This window comes from Lampetra planeri, chromosome 59 (assembly GCF_965212315.1).
Source record: "Lampetra planeri chromosome 59, kcLamPlan1.2.h2, whole genome shotgun sequence".
NCBI classification, from domain to species: domain Eukaryota; kingdom Metazoa; phylum Chordata; class Hyperoartia; order Petromyzontiformes; family Petromyzontidae; genus Lampetra; species Lampetra planeri.
In genome coordinates, this window is record NC_136165.1 from 1452342 (window position 1) to 1466214 (window position 13873).

A 13873-nucleotide genomic window follows, 5' to 3' on the forward strand; every position below is an offset into this window, starting at 1 on the left:
CAACTCCTGGCCAAACCACAACAGCTGGTCTAACTACAACAGCATCACCAACAACTGTTGCTCAAACCACAACTCCACCAACTACAACTCCTAGCCAAACCACAACAGCAGGCCCAAGCACATCTGCGGCACCAACAACTGTTGCTCCAACCACAACTGGTGCACTAACAACTGTTACTCCAACCACGACCCCTCCACCAACTACAACTCCTGGCCAAACCACAACAGCTGGTCCAAGCACATCTGCGGCACCAACAACTGTTGTTCCAACCGCAACTGGTTCACCAACAACTGTTGCTCCAACCACGACTCCACCACCAACAACTCCTAGCCAAACCACAACAGCTGGTCCAAGCACATCTGGGGCACCAACAACTATTGTTCCAACCACAACTGGTTCACCAACAACTGTTACTCCAACCACGACTCCTCCAACTACAACTCCTGGCCAAACCACAACAGCTGGTCCAAGCACATCTGCGGCACCAACAACTGTTGCTTCAACCACAACAGCTGCACCAACAGCAACTCCTGGAGGAACCACAACAGCAGGTCCAACGACAACTGCATTACCATCAACGGTTGCTCCAACCGCAGCTGTTGCCACAACCACAACTGTAGGACCAGCCACAACTGCATCAGCAACAACTGCAATTCCAATCATAACAGCAGCATCAACTGTAGCACCTGCCACAACTGCAGCATCAACAGCTGCAGCCCCAACCACAACCTTTGCTCCAACTGTTGAATCAACATCAATTATAGCACAAACAACTGTAGCACCATCAGGAACTGTCCCACCAATAACAACTTCAGCACTAACCACACCTACACAAACCACAACTGTACCACAAACCAAATATAGTCTGACCACCACAAGTGCTGCATTAACGTCTACTGCTGCCTCCTCTTCTGTACCCCTTCCATCAACTGCTGAATTAATATCGTCTCCAGTGGCAACATCGGCCCCATCCCTCACTTCTATGCCAAGCTCAACCACAACCGCAGGACTCTTCATAACTTCTCCCCCAGCCACACCAACCTCCGCAGCAACCACAACATCGGCACTCACAACAGCCGGAGTATTGACTGCGGCAACAACCCCTGCCTCTCTAACTACAAGCGCAATTATGACTGCAACTGCAGCCACAGTCACCCCGGTGGCATTGGTGACATCTGCAACAACTACTGCTATTGGGACATCTGTTGCACCAACAACTACTGCACCAATAACTGCTACAGCACTGACAACTGCAACATCACCGTTGAGCACAACGCCAACTTCAGCAGTCGTGCAAACTGCCCCATCGACGTCAACTGTACCCATCACCACATCAATCCTAACGACCTCACTAACATCATCTGTAGGTTCAACAACAGCAGCTCCACCAACCTCTGGATCCACAACAGCCACCACTACTGTTCTACTCTCCACGACCACTTCAGGTAAGCATCATCATGATGATCGTTACACTGTTTATACTGTGCCTCGCATGTACAATCCATTTAGCTATGGGGGACCGTAGGGCGGCAGCTGTCCCTGTGTGGCTCAAGGTGAACACAGCACTGACCAGGAAGTGGACATTATTCTGCCAGTTTCAGACAATGTTAGCATGTTTTTTTTCCTCCCTGCAATGACTTAGTAACTTGGCAAATTTAAACCACGACACTGGCACACATGGTCCATCTATTTTAATATCGTCGCGGGACACTTGAAGCAGATCGCTGGTCCATGTCAAAGTCCGAAGCTCCACGTGACACAGCAGTAGACATCGCAGCACCTGAAAATTGCTTGTGCTTGGCCATGATAGCGGTTTATTTTATTTGAAAATATTTGGCAGTTTTTAAATTGCGGAATGTTGTGTAAACTGTCCAGATGCAGTCCAAAAGCAGAGCCGCACTGTGTGTTGTAAACTGCCTTGTTGCAGGATACCATGGGAAATGAATGAATACTACTCTGGCTAATAAGAGTGTTGAACGTTTGTTGTGCTTCATTTAGCTAAATTGCAGTTCTGAGAATTGAAATCATTGGTTGGACTGTGATAAGATTAACATTACTCTCTCTAGCAGGGTGTAGGAGAATTAGAGGTTGTATGAAGAGATATTAGAAGTAGTTACGTGATATCTGCTTCAGCGGACAGGTTTGAAATTGGAATTATAGTAAATATTTCATGAAAAGTAGTTATAATATACATTATTTTATCGATGATATACACCAATATTAAACAAAACCACAACAATTGTAAAAGCAAACATGAGCAACAAATGTATTACAAACAACAAAATTCAACAATTCAATAAAAACGGACCCAACTTCACATAACTAACAATATTCAACAATAAAAAAAACATGGAATAAGTAATTTTGTTTTCATAAACACAGAATCAGAATTGGAATCTTGATTTATCCTGGATAAATGACAATGTCAATTGACAAATACAGCTAGCTTTGTGATGAGTTTACAAGTTGTAACGTATGCGCTTTGGCATGAAGCGGACCATCGGACATTGTGCCGAATAACACAAAGTACAACTTTTAAACATGTCGGGAGAACTTTTACGACATGAGAACACCCGCAAAGTGATGAAAAAATAGTGACGTACTCAACAGTTAATGTGAAAACATACGACTCATTTCACAGGTACTGTGCAAACTGCGCAAATATCTACAACTACGTCAGAAAACCCAACAACCACAATTGAGCCTACAACCCTAACGCTCTTGACTACTGCAACCACAATATTAGGACTGAGTACGACGCAACCCAAGACTACAGCACAAATATCAACAACACAACCAACACTGACAACAAGCACAGCTGCGGTCCAAACTACTCCAGGAAAAACAGCAGCAACAACAGCATCAGCTACAACTGTAGGACAAACAACATCAGGTGCCGCAACATCTCCAGCAATAACCACTTCAGCTGCAACAACACCATTGTCCACAACACCACCACAATCTACAGTAGCATCAACATCAGCAGTACTAACCACATCAGCAGGAATGTCTACAACTGCAGGACCAACAACAGAAGTATCAACTCCAATACCACAAACATCAACTCCTTCACCAACTCAAGTGTCCACAACTCCAGGACAAACAACAACAGCAGCATCAACATCTGCAGCAGTAACTACATCAGCAGCAAAAACACCATCAACTACAACTGTAGGACAAACAACATCAGGTGCCGCAACTTCTGTAGCAATAACCACATCAGCTGCAACAACACCATTGCCCCCAACACTACAATCTACAGCATCATCATCTGCAGCCGTAACAACATCAGCAGCAACATCACTATCAGCTACAACTGTAGGACAAACAACATCAGGTGCCGCAACTTCTGTAGCAATAACCACATCAGCTGCAACAACACAATTGCCCACAACACCACCACAATCTACAGCAGCATCAACATCTGCAGTAGTAACCACATTGACAGCAACAACACCATCAGCTACATCTCCTGGAAAAACAACTTCAGCAGTCTCAACATCTGCAGCCATAACCACATCAGCAGCAACAACACCATCAGCAACAACTGTAGCACAAACATCAGGTGTCTCAACATCTGCAGCAATAACCACATCAGCTGCAACAACACCATTGCCCACAACACCACCACAATCTACAGCAGCATCCACACCAGCAGTAGTAACCACATCAGCAGCAACAACACCATCAGCTACAACTCTAGGGCAAACAACTTCAGCAGTCTCAACATCTGCAGCAGTAAGCACATCGGCAGCAACAACACCATCGGCTACAACTCCCGCACAAACAACTGCAGGTCCCTCAACATCTGCACCATTAACCACATCAGCTGCAACAACACCATTGTCCGCAACACCACCACAATCTACAGCAGCATCCACACCAGCAGTAGTAACCACATCAGCAGCAACAACACCATCGGCAACAACTGTAGCACAAACATCAGGTGTCTCAACATCTGCAGCAATAACCACATCAGCTGCAACAACACCATTGTCCACAACACCACCACAATCTACAGTAGCATCAACATCTGCAGTCGTAACCACATCAGCAGCAACTACACCATCGGCTACAAGTGTAGGACAAACAACATCAGGTGCGGCAACTTCTGCAGCAATAACCACTTCAGCTGCAACAACACCATTGTCCGCAACACCACCACAATCTACAGCTGCATCCACACCAGCAGTAGTAACCACATCAGCAGCAACAACACCATCGGCTACAACTCTAGGGCAAACACCTTCAGCAGTGTCAACATCTGCAGCAATAACCACATCAGCTGCAACAACACCATTGCCCACATCCCCACCACAATCTACAGCAGCATCAACATCTGCAGTAGTAACCACATCAGCAGCAACAACCCCATCGGCAACAACTGTTGCACAAACATCAGGTGTCTCAACATCGGCAGGAATAACCACATCAGCTGCAACAACACCATTGCCCACAACATCACCACAATCTACAGCATCATCAACATCTGCAGCCATAACCACATCACCAGCAACAACACCATCGGCTACAACTGTAGGACAAACATCAGGTGCATCAACAACTGCATCAAGAACCACATCAGCGGCAACAACACCATCGGCAACAACTCTCGCACAAACAACTGCAGGTCCCTCAACATCTGCAGCAGTTACCACATCAGCAGCAACATCACCATCAGCTATAACTCTAGGACAAGCAACTTCAGGTGCCTCAACATCTGCAGCAATAACAACATCAGCTGCAACAACACCATTGCCTACAACACCACCACAATCTACATCAGCATCAACATCAGCAGCCGCAACACCATCAGCTACAACTGTAGGAAAAACAACATCAGGTGCCACAACATCTGAAGCAATAACCACATCAACTGCAATAACACCATTGTCCACAACACCACCACAATCTACAGTAGCATCAACATCTGCAGTCGTAACCACCTTGGCAGCAACAACACCATCGGCTACAAGTGTAGGACAAACAACATCAGGTGCAGCAACTTCTGCAGCAATAACCACATCAGCTGCAACAACGCCATCGTCCACAACACCACCACAATCTACAACAGCATCCACACCAGCAGTAGTAACCACATCAGCAGCAACAACACCATCAGAAACAACTGTAGCACAAACATCAGGTGTCTCAACATCTGCAGCAATAACCACATCAGCGGCAACAACACCATCGGCAACAACTCTCGCAAAAACAACTGCAGGTCCCTCAACATCTGCAGTAGTAACCACATCAGCAGCAACAACACCATCAGCTACAACTGTAGGACAAACCACATCAGGTGCCGCAACATCTGCAGCAATAATCACATCAGCTGCAGCAACACCATTAACCACAACACCACCACAATCTACAGCAGCATCAACATCTGCAGCAGTAACCACATCAGCAGCAACAACACCATCAGCTACAACTGTAGGACAAACATCAGGTGCGGCAACTTCTGCAGCAATAACCACTTCAGCTGCAACAACACCATTGTCCGCAACACCACCACAATCTACAGCAGCATCCACACCAGCAGTAGTAACCACATCAGCAGCAACAACACCATCGGCAACAACTGTAGCACAAACATCAGGTGTCTCAACATCTGCAGCAATAACCACATCAGCTGCAACAACACCATTGCCCACAACATCACCACAATCTACAGCATCATCAACATCTGTAGCCATAACCACATCACCAGCAACAACACCATCGGCTACAACTGTAGGACAAACATCAGGTGCATCAACAACTGCATCAATAACCACATCAGCGGCAACAACACCATCGGCAACAACTCTCGCACAAACAACTGCAGGTCGCTCAACATCTGCAGCAGTTACCACATCAGCAGCAACAACACCATTGCCTACAACACCACCACAATCTACATCAGCATCAACATCAGCAGCCGCAACACCATCAGCTACAACTGTAGGACAAACAACATCAGGTGCCACAACATCTGAAGCAATAACCACATCAGCTGCAATAACACCATTGTCCACAACACCACCACAATCTACAGTAGCATCAACATCTGCAGTCGTAACCACCTTGGCAGCAACAACACCATCGGCTACAAGTGTAGGACAAACAACATCAGGTGCAGCAACTTCTGCAGCAATAACCACATCAGCTGCAACAACGCCATCGTCCACAACACCACCACAAACTACAGCAGCATCCACACCAGCAGTAGTAACCACATCAGCAGCAACAACACCTTCAGCAACAACTGTAGCACAAACATCAGGTGTTTCAACATCTGCAGCAATAACCACATCAGCGGCAACAACACCATTGTCCACAACACCACCACCACCACAATCTACAGCAGCATCAACATCTGCAGCCATAACCACATCAGCAGCAACAACACCATCAGCAACAACTGTAGCACAAACATCAGGTGTCTCAACATCTGCAGCAATAGCCACATCAGCTGCAACAACACCATTGCCCACATCACTACAATCTACAGCATCATCAACATCTGCAGCCCTAACAACATCAGCAGCAACAACACCATCAGCTACAACTGTAGGACAAACCACATCAGGTGCCGCAACATCTGCAGCAATAACCACATCAGCTGCAGCAACACCATTAACCACAACACCACCACAATCTACAGCAGCATCAACATCTGCAGTAGTAACCACATCAGCAGTAATTTCTACAACTGCAGGACCAACAATAGAAGTATCAACTCCAATACCACAAACATCAACTCCTTCACCAACTCAAATGTCCACAACTCCAGGACAAACAACAGCAGCATCAACATCTGCAGCAGTAACCACATCAGCAGCAACAACACCATCAGCTACAACTGTAGGACAAACATCAGGTGCCACAACATCTGAAGCAATAACCACATCAGCTGCAATAACACCATTGTCCACAACACCACCACAATCTACAGTAGCATCAACATCTGCAGTCGTAACCACCTTGGCAGCAACAACACCATCGGCTACAAGTGTAGGACAAACAACATCAGGTGCAGCAACTTCTGCAGCAATAACCACATCAGCTGCAACAACGCCATCGTCCACAACACCACCACAAACTACAGCAGCATCCACACCAGCAGTAGTAACCACATCAGCAGCAACAACACCTTCAGCAACAACTGTAGCACAAACATCAGGTGTTTCAACATCTGCAGCAATAACCACATCAGCGGCAACAACACCATTGTCCACAACACCACCACCACCACCACAATCTACAGCAGCATCAACATCTGCAGCAGTTACCACATCAGCAGCAACAACACCATTGCCTACAACACCACCACAATCTACATCAGCATCAACATCAGCAGCCGCAACACCATCAGCTACAACTGTAGGACAAACAACATCACGTGCCACAACATCTGAAGCAATAACCACATCAGCTGCAATAACACCATTGTCCACAACACCACCACAATCTACAGTAGCATCAACATCTGCAGACGTAACCACCTTGGCAGCAACAACACCATCGGCTACAAGTGTAGGACAAACAACATCTGGTGCAGCAACTTCTGCAGCAATAACCACATCAGCTGCAACAACGCCATCGTCTACAACACCACCACAATCTACAGCAGCATCCACACCAGCAGTAGTAACCACATCAGCAGCAACAACACCATCAGCAACAACTGTAGCACAAACATCAGGTGTCTCAACATCTGCAGCAATAACCACATCAGCGGCAACAACACCATTGTCCACAACACCACCACCACAATCTACAGCAGCATCAACATCTGCAGCCATAACCACATCAGCAGCAACAACACCATCAGCAACAACTGTAGCACAAACATCAGGTGTCTCAACATCTGCAGCAATAGCCACATCAGCTGCAACAACACCATTGCCCACATCACAACTATCTACAGCATCATCAACATCTGCAGCCCTAACAACATCAGCAGCAACAACACCATCAGCTACAACTGTAGGACAAACCACATCAGGTGCCGCAACATCTGCAGCAATAACCACATCAGCTGCAGCAACACCATTAACCACAACACCACCACAATCTACAGCAGCATCAACATCTGCAGTAGTAACCACATCAGCAGTAATTTCTACAACTGCAGGACCAACAACAGACGTATCAACTCCAATACCACAAACATCAACTCCTTCACCAACTCAAATGTCCACAACTCCAGGACAAACAACAGCAGCATCAACATCTGCAGCAGTAACCACATCAGCAGCAACAACACCATCAGCGACAACTGTAGGACAAACATCAGGTGCCTCAACAACTGAAGCAATAACCACATCAGCTGCAACAACAACATTGCCGACAACACCACCACAATCTACAGCATCATCAACATCTGCAGTAGTAACCACATCAGCAGCAACAACACCATCGGCAACAACTGTAGCACAAATATCAGGTGTCTCAACATCTGCAGCAATAACCACATCAGCTGCAACAACACCATTGCCCACAACATCACCACAATCTACAGCATCATCAACATCTGCAGCCATAACCACATCACCAGCAACAACACCATCGGCTACAACTGTAGGACAAACATCAGGTGCATCAACAACTGCATCAATAACCACATCCGCGGCAACAACACCATCGGCAACAACTCTCGCAAAAACAACTGCAGGTCCCTCAACATCTGCAGCAGTTACCACATCAGCAGCAACATCACCATCAACTATAACTCTAGGACAAGCAACTTCAGATGCCTCAACATCTGCAGCAATAACAACATCAGCTGCAACAACACCATTGCCTACAGCACCACCACAATCTACATCAGCATCAACATCAGCAGCCGCAACACCATCAGCAACAACTGTAGGACAAACAACATCAGGTGCCACAACATCTGAAGCAATAACCACATCAGCTGCAATAACACCATTGTCCACAACACCACCACAATCTACAGTAGCATCAACATCTGCAGTCGTAACCACCTTGGCAGCAACAACACCATCGGCTACAAGTGTAGGACAAACAACATCAGGTGCAGCAACTTCTGCAGCAATAACCACATCAGCTGCAACAACGCCATCGTCCACAACACCACCACAAACTACAGCAGCATCCACACCAGCAGTAGTAACCACATCAGCAGCAACAACACCTTCAGCAACAACTGTAGCACAAACATCAGGTGTTTCAACATCTGCAGCAATAACCACATCAGCGGCAACAACACCATTGTCCACAACACCACCACCACAATCTACAGCAGCATCAACATCTGCAGCCATAACCACATCAGCAGCAACAACACCATCAGCAACAACTGTAGCACAAACATCAGGTGTCTCAACATCTGCAGCAATAGCCACATCAGCTGCAACAACACCATTGCCCACATCACTACAATCTACAGCATCATCAACATCTGCAGCCCTAACAACATCAGCAGCAACAACACCATCAGCTACAACTGTAGGACAAACCACATCAGGTGCCGCAACATCTGCAGCAATAACCACATCAGCTGCAGCAACACCATTAACCACAACACCACCACAATCTACAGCAGCATCAACATCTGCAGTAGTAACCACATCAGCAGTAATTTCTACAACTGCAGGACCAACAATAGAAGTATCAACTCCAATACCACAAACATCAACTCCTTCACCAACTCAAATGTCCACAACTCCAGGACAAACAACAGCAGCATCAACATCTGCAGCAGTAACCACATCAGCAGCAACAACACCATCAGCTACAACTGTAGGACAAACATCAGGTGCCACAACATCTGAAGCAATAACCACATCAGCTGCAATAACACCATTGTCCACAACACCACCACAATCTACAGTAGCATCAACATCTGCAGTCGTAACCACCTTGGCAGCAACAACACCATCGGCTACAAGTGTAGGACAAACAACATCAGGTGCAGCAACTTCTGCAGCAATAACCACATCAGCTGCAACAACGCCATCGTCCACAACACCACCACAAACTACAGCAGCATCCACACCAGCAGTAGTAACCACATCAGCAGCAACAACACCTTCAGCAACAACTGTAGCACAAACATCAGGTGTTTCAACATCTGCAGCAATAACCACATCAGCGGCAACAACACCATTGTCCACAACACCACCACCACCACCACAATCTACAGCAGCATCAACATCTGCAGCCATAACCACATCAGCAGCAACAACACCATCAGCAACAACTGTAGCACAAACATCAGGTGTCTCAACATCTGCAGCAATAGCCACATCAGCTGCAACAACACCATTGCCCACATCACTACAATCTACAGCATCATCAACATCTGCAGCCCTAACAACATCAGCAGCAACAACACTATCAGCTACAACTGTAGGACAAACCACATCAGGTGCCGCAACATCTGCAGCAATAACCACATCAGCTGCAGCAACACCATTAACCACAACACCACCACATTCTACAGCAGCATCAACATCTGCAGTAGTAACCACATCAGCAGTAATTTCTACAACTGCAGGACCAACAACAGAAGTATCAACTCCAATACCACAAACATCAACTCCTTCACCAACCCAAATGTCCACAACTCCAGGACAAACAACAGCAGCATCAACATCTGCAGCAGTAACCACATCAGCAGCAACAACACCATCAGCGACAAATGTAGGACAAACATCAGGTGCCTCAACAACTGAAGCAATAACCACATCAGCTGCAACAACAACATTGCTGACAACACCACCACAATCTACAGCATCATCAACATCTGCAGTAGTAACCACATCAGCAGCAACAACACCATCGGCAACAACTGTAGCACAAATATCAGGTGTCTCAACATCTGCAGCAATAACCACATCAGCTGCAACAACACCATTGCCCACAACATCACCACAATCTACAGCATCATCAACATCTGCACCCATAACCACATCACCAGCAACAACACCATCGGCTACAACTGTAGGACAAACATCAGGTGCATCAACAACTGCATCAATAACCACATCAGCGGCAACAACACCATCGGCAACAACTCTCGCAAAAACAACTGCAGGTCCCTCAACATCTGCAGCAGTTACCACATCAGCAGCAACATCACCATCAACTATAACTCTAGGACAAGCAACTTCAGATGTCTCAACATCTGCAGCAATAACAACATCAGCTGCAACAACAACATTGCCTACAGCACCACCACAATCTACATCAGCATCAACATCAGCAGCCGCAACACCATCAGCAACAACTGTAGGACAAACAACATCAGGTGCCACAACATCTGAAGCAATAACCACATCAGCTGCAATAACACCATTGTCCACAACACCACCACAATCTACAGTAGCATCAACATCTGCAGTCGTAACCACCTTGGCAGCAACAACACCATCGGCTACAAGTGTAGGACAAACAACATCAGGTGCAGCAACTTCTGCAGCAATAACCACATCAGCTGCAACAACGCCATCGTCCACAACACCACCACAAACTACAGCAGCATCCACACCAGCAGTAGTAACCACATCAGCAGCAACAACACCTTCAGCAACAACTGTAGCACAAACATCAGGTGTTTCAACATCTGCAGCAATAACCACATCAGCGGCAACAACACCATTGTCCACAACACCACCACCACCACAATCTACAGCAGCATCAACATCTGCAGCCATAACCACATCAGCAGCAACAACACCATCAGCAACAACTGTAGCACAAACATCAGGTGTCTCAACATCTGCAGCAATAGCCACATCAGCTGCAACAACACCATTGCCCACATCACTACAATCTACAGCATCATCAACATCTGCAGCCCTAACAACATCAGCAGCAACAACACCATCAGCTACAACTGTAGGACAAACCACATCAGGTGCCGCAACATCTGCAGCAATAACCACATCAGCTGCAGCAACACCATTAACCACAACACCACCACAATCTACAGCAGCATCAACATCTGCAGTAGTAACCACATCAGCAGTAATTTCTACAACTGCAGGACCAACAACAGAAGTATCAACTCCAATACCACAAACATCAACTCCTTCACCAACTCAAATGTCCACAACTCCAGGACAAACAACAGCAGCATCAACATCTGCAGCAGTAACCACATCAGCAGCAACAACACCATCAGCTACAACTGTAGGACAAACATCAGGTGCCACAACATCTGAAGCAATAACCACATCAGCTGCAATAACACCATTGTCCACAACACCACCACAATCTACAGTAGCATCAACATCTGCAGTCGTAACCACCTTGGCAGCAACAACACCATCGGCTACAAGTGTAGGACAAACAACATCAGGTGCAGCAACTTCTGCAGCAATAACCACATCAGCTGCAACAACGCCATCGTCCACAACACCACCACAATCTACAGCAGCATCCACACCAGCAGTAGTAACCACATCAGCAGCAACAACACCTTCAGCAACAACTGTAGCACAAACATCAGGTGTCTCAACATCTGTAACAATAACCACATCAGCGGCAACAACACCATTGTCCACAACACCACCACCACAATCTACAGCAGCATCAACATCTGCAGCCATAACCACATCAGCAGCAACAACACCATCAGCAACAACTGTAGCACAAACATCAGGTGTCTCAACATCTGCAGCAATAGCCACATCAGCTGCAACAACACCATTGCCCACATCACTACAATCTACAGCATCATCAACATCTGCAGCCCTAACAACATCAGCAGCAACGACACCATCAGCTACAACTGTAGGACAAACCACATCAGGTGCCACAACATCTGAAGCAATAACCACATCAGCTGCAATAACACCATTGTCCACAACACCACCACAATCTACAGTAGCATCAACATCTGCAGTCGTAACCACCTTCGCAGCAACAACACCATCGGCTACAAGTGAAGGACAAACATCAGGTGCAGCAACTTCTGCAGCAATAACCACATCAGCTGCAACAACACCATTGTCCACAACACCACCACAATCTACAGTAGCATCAACTTCTGCAGTCGTAACCACATCAGCAGCAACAACACCTTCAGCAACAACTGTAGCACAAACATCAGGTGTCTCAACCTCTGCAGCAATAACCACATCAGGTGCAACAACACCATTGTCCACAACACCACCACAATCTACAGCATCATCAACATCTGCAGCCATAACCACATCAGCAGCAACAACACCATTGGCTACAAGTGTAGGACAAACAACATCAGGTGTGGCAACTTCTGCAGCAATAACCACTTCAGCTGCGACAACACCATTGTCCACAACACCACCACAATCTACAGCAGTATCCACACCAACAGTAGTAACCACATCAGCAGCAACAACACCATCGGCTACAACTCTAGGGCAAACAACTTCAGCAGTCTCAACATCTCCACCATTAACCACATTGACCGCAACAACACCATCAGCTACATCTCCAGGAAAAACAACTTCAGCAGTCTCAACATCTCCATCAATATCCACATCAGCGGCAACAACACCATTGTCCACAACACCACAATCTACAGCAGCATCAACATCTGCAGCCATAACCACATCAGCAGCAACAACACCATCGGCAACAACTGTAGCACAAACATCAGGTGTCTCAACATCTGCAGCAATAGCCACATCATCTGCAACAACACCATTGCCCACATCACTACAATCTACAGCATCATCAACATCTACATCCCTAACAACATCAGCAGCAACAACACCATCAGCTACAACTGTAGGACAAACCACATCAGGTGTCTCAACATCTGTAACAATAACCACATCAGCGGCAACAACACCATTGTCCACAACACCACCACCACAATCTACAGCAGCATCAACATCTGCAGCCATAACCACATCAGCAGCAACA

The 13873-nt window shown here is 46.6% G+C and overlaps 1 protein-coding gene across 1 annotated transcript in view; it reads left to right on the forward strand.

Annotated features, from left to right (window-relative positions):
• Positions 1 to 13873, forward strand: part of LOC144736153 (uncharacterized) — a 114661-nt gene that overhangs the window by 54390 nt on the left and 46398 nt on the right. Inside the window, exon 4 of the mRNA XM_078618739.1 lies at positions 1369 to 1446. Coding sequence (XP_078474865.1) covers positions 1369 to 1446 — 78 coding nt within the window. The remainder of the gene's footprint in view (positions 1 to 1368; positions 1447 to 13873) is intronic.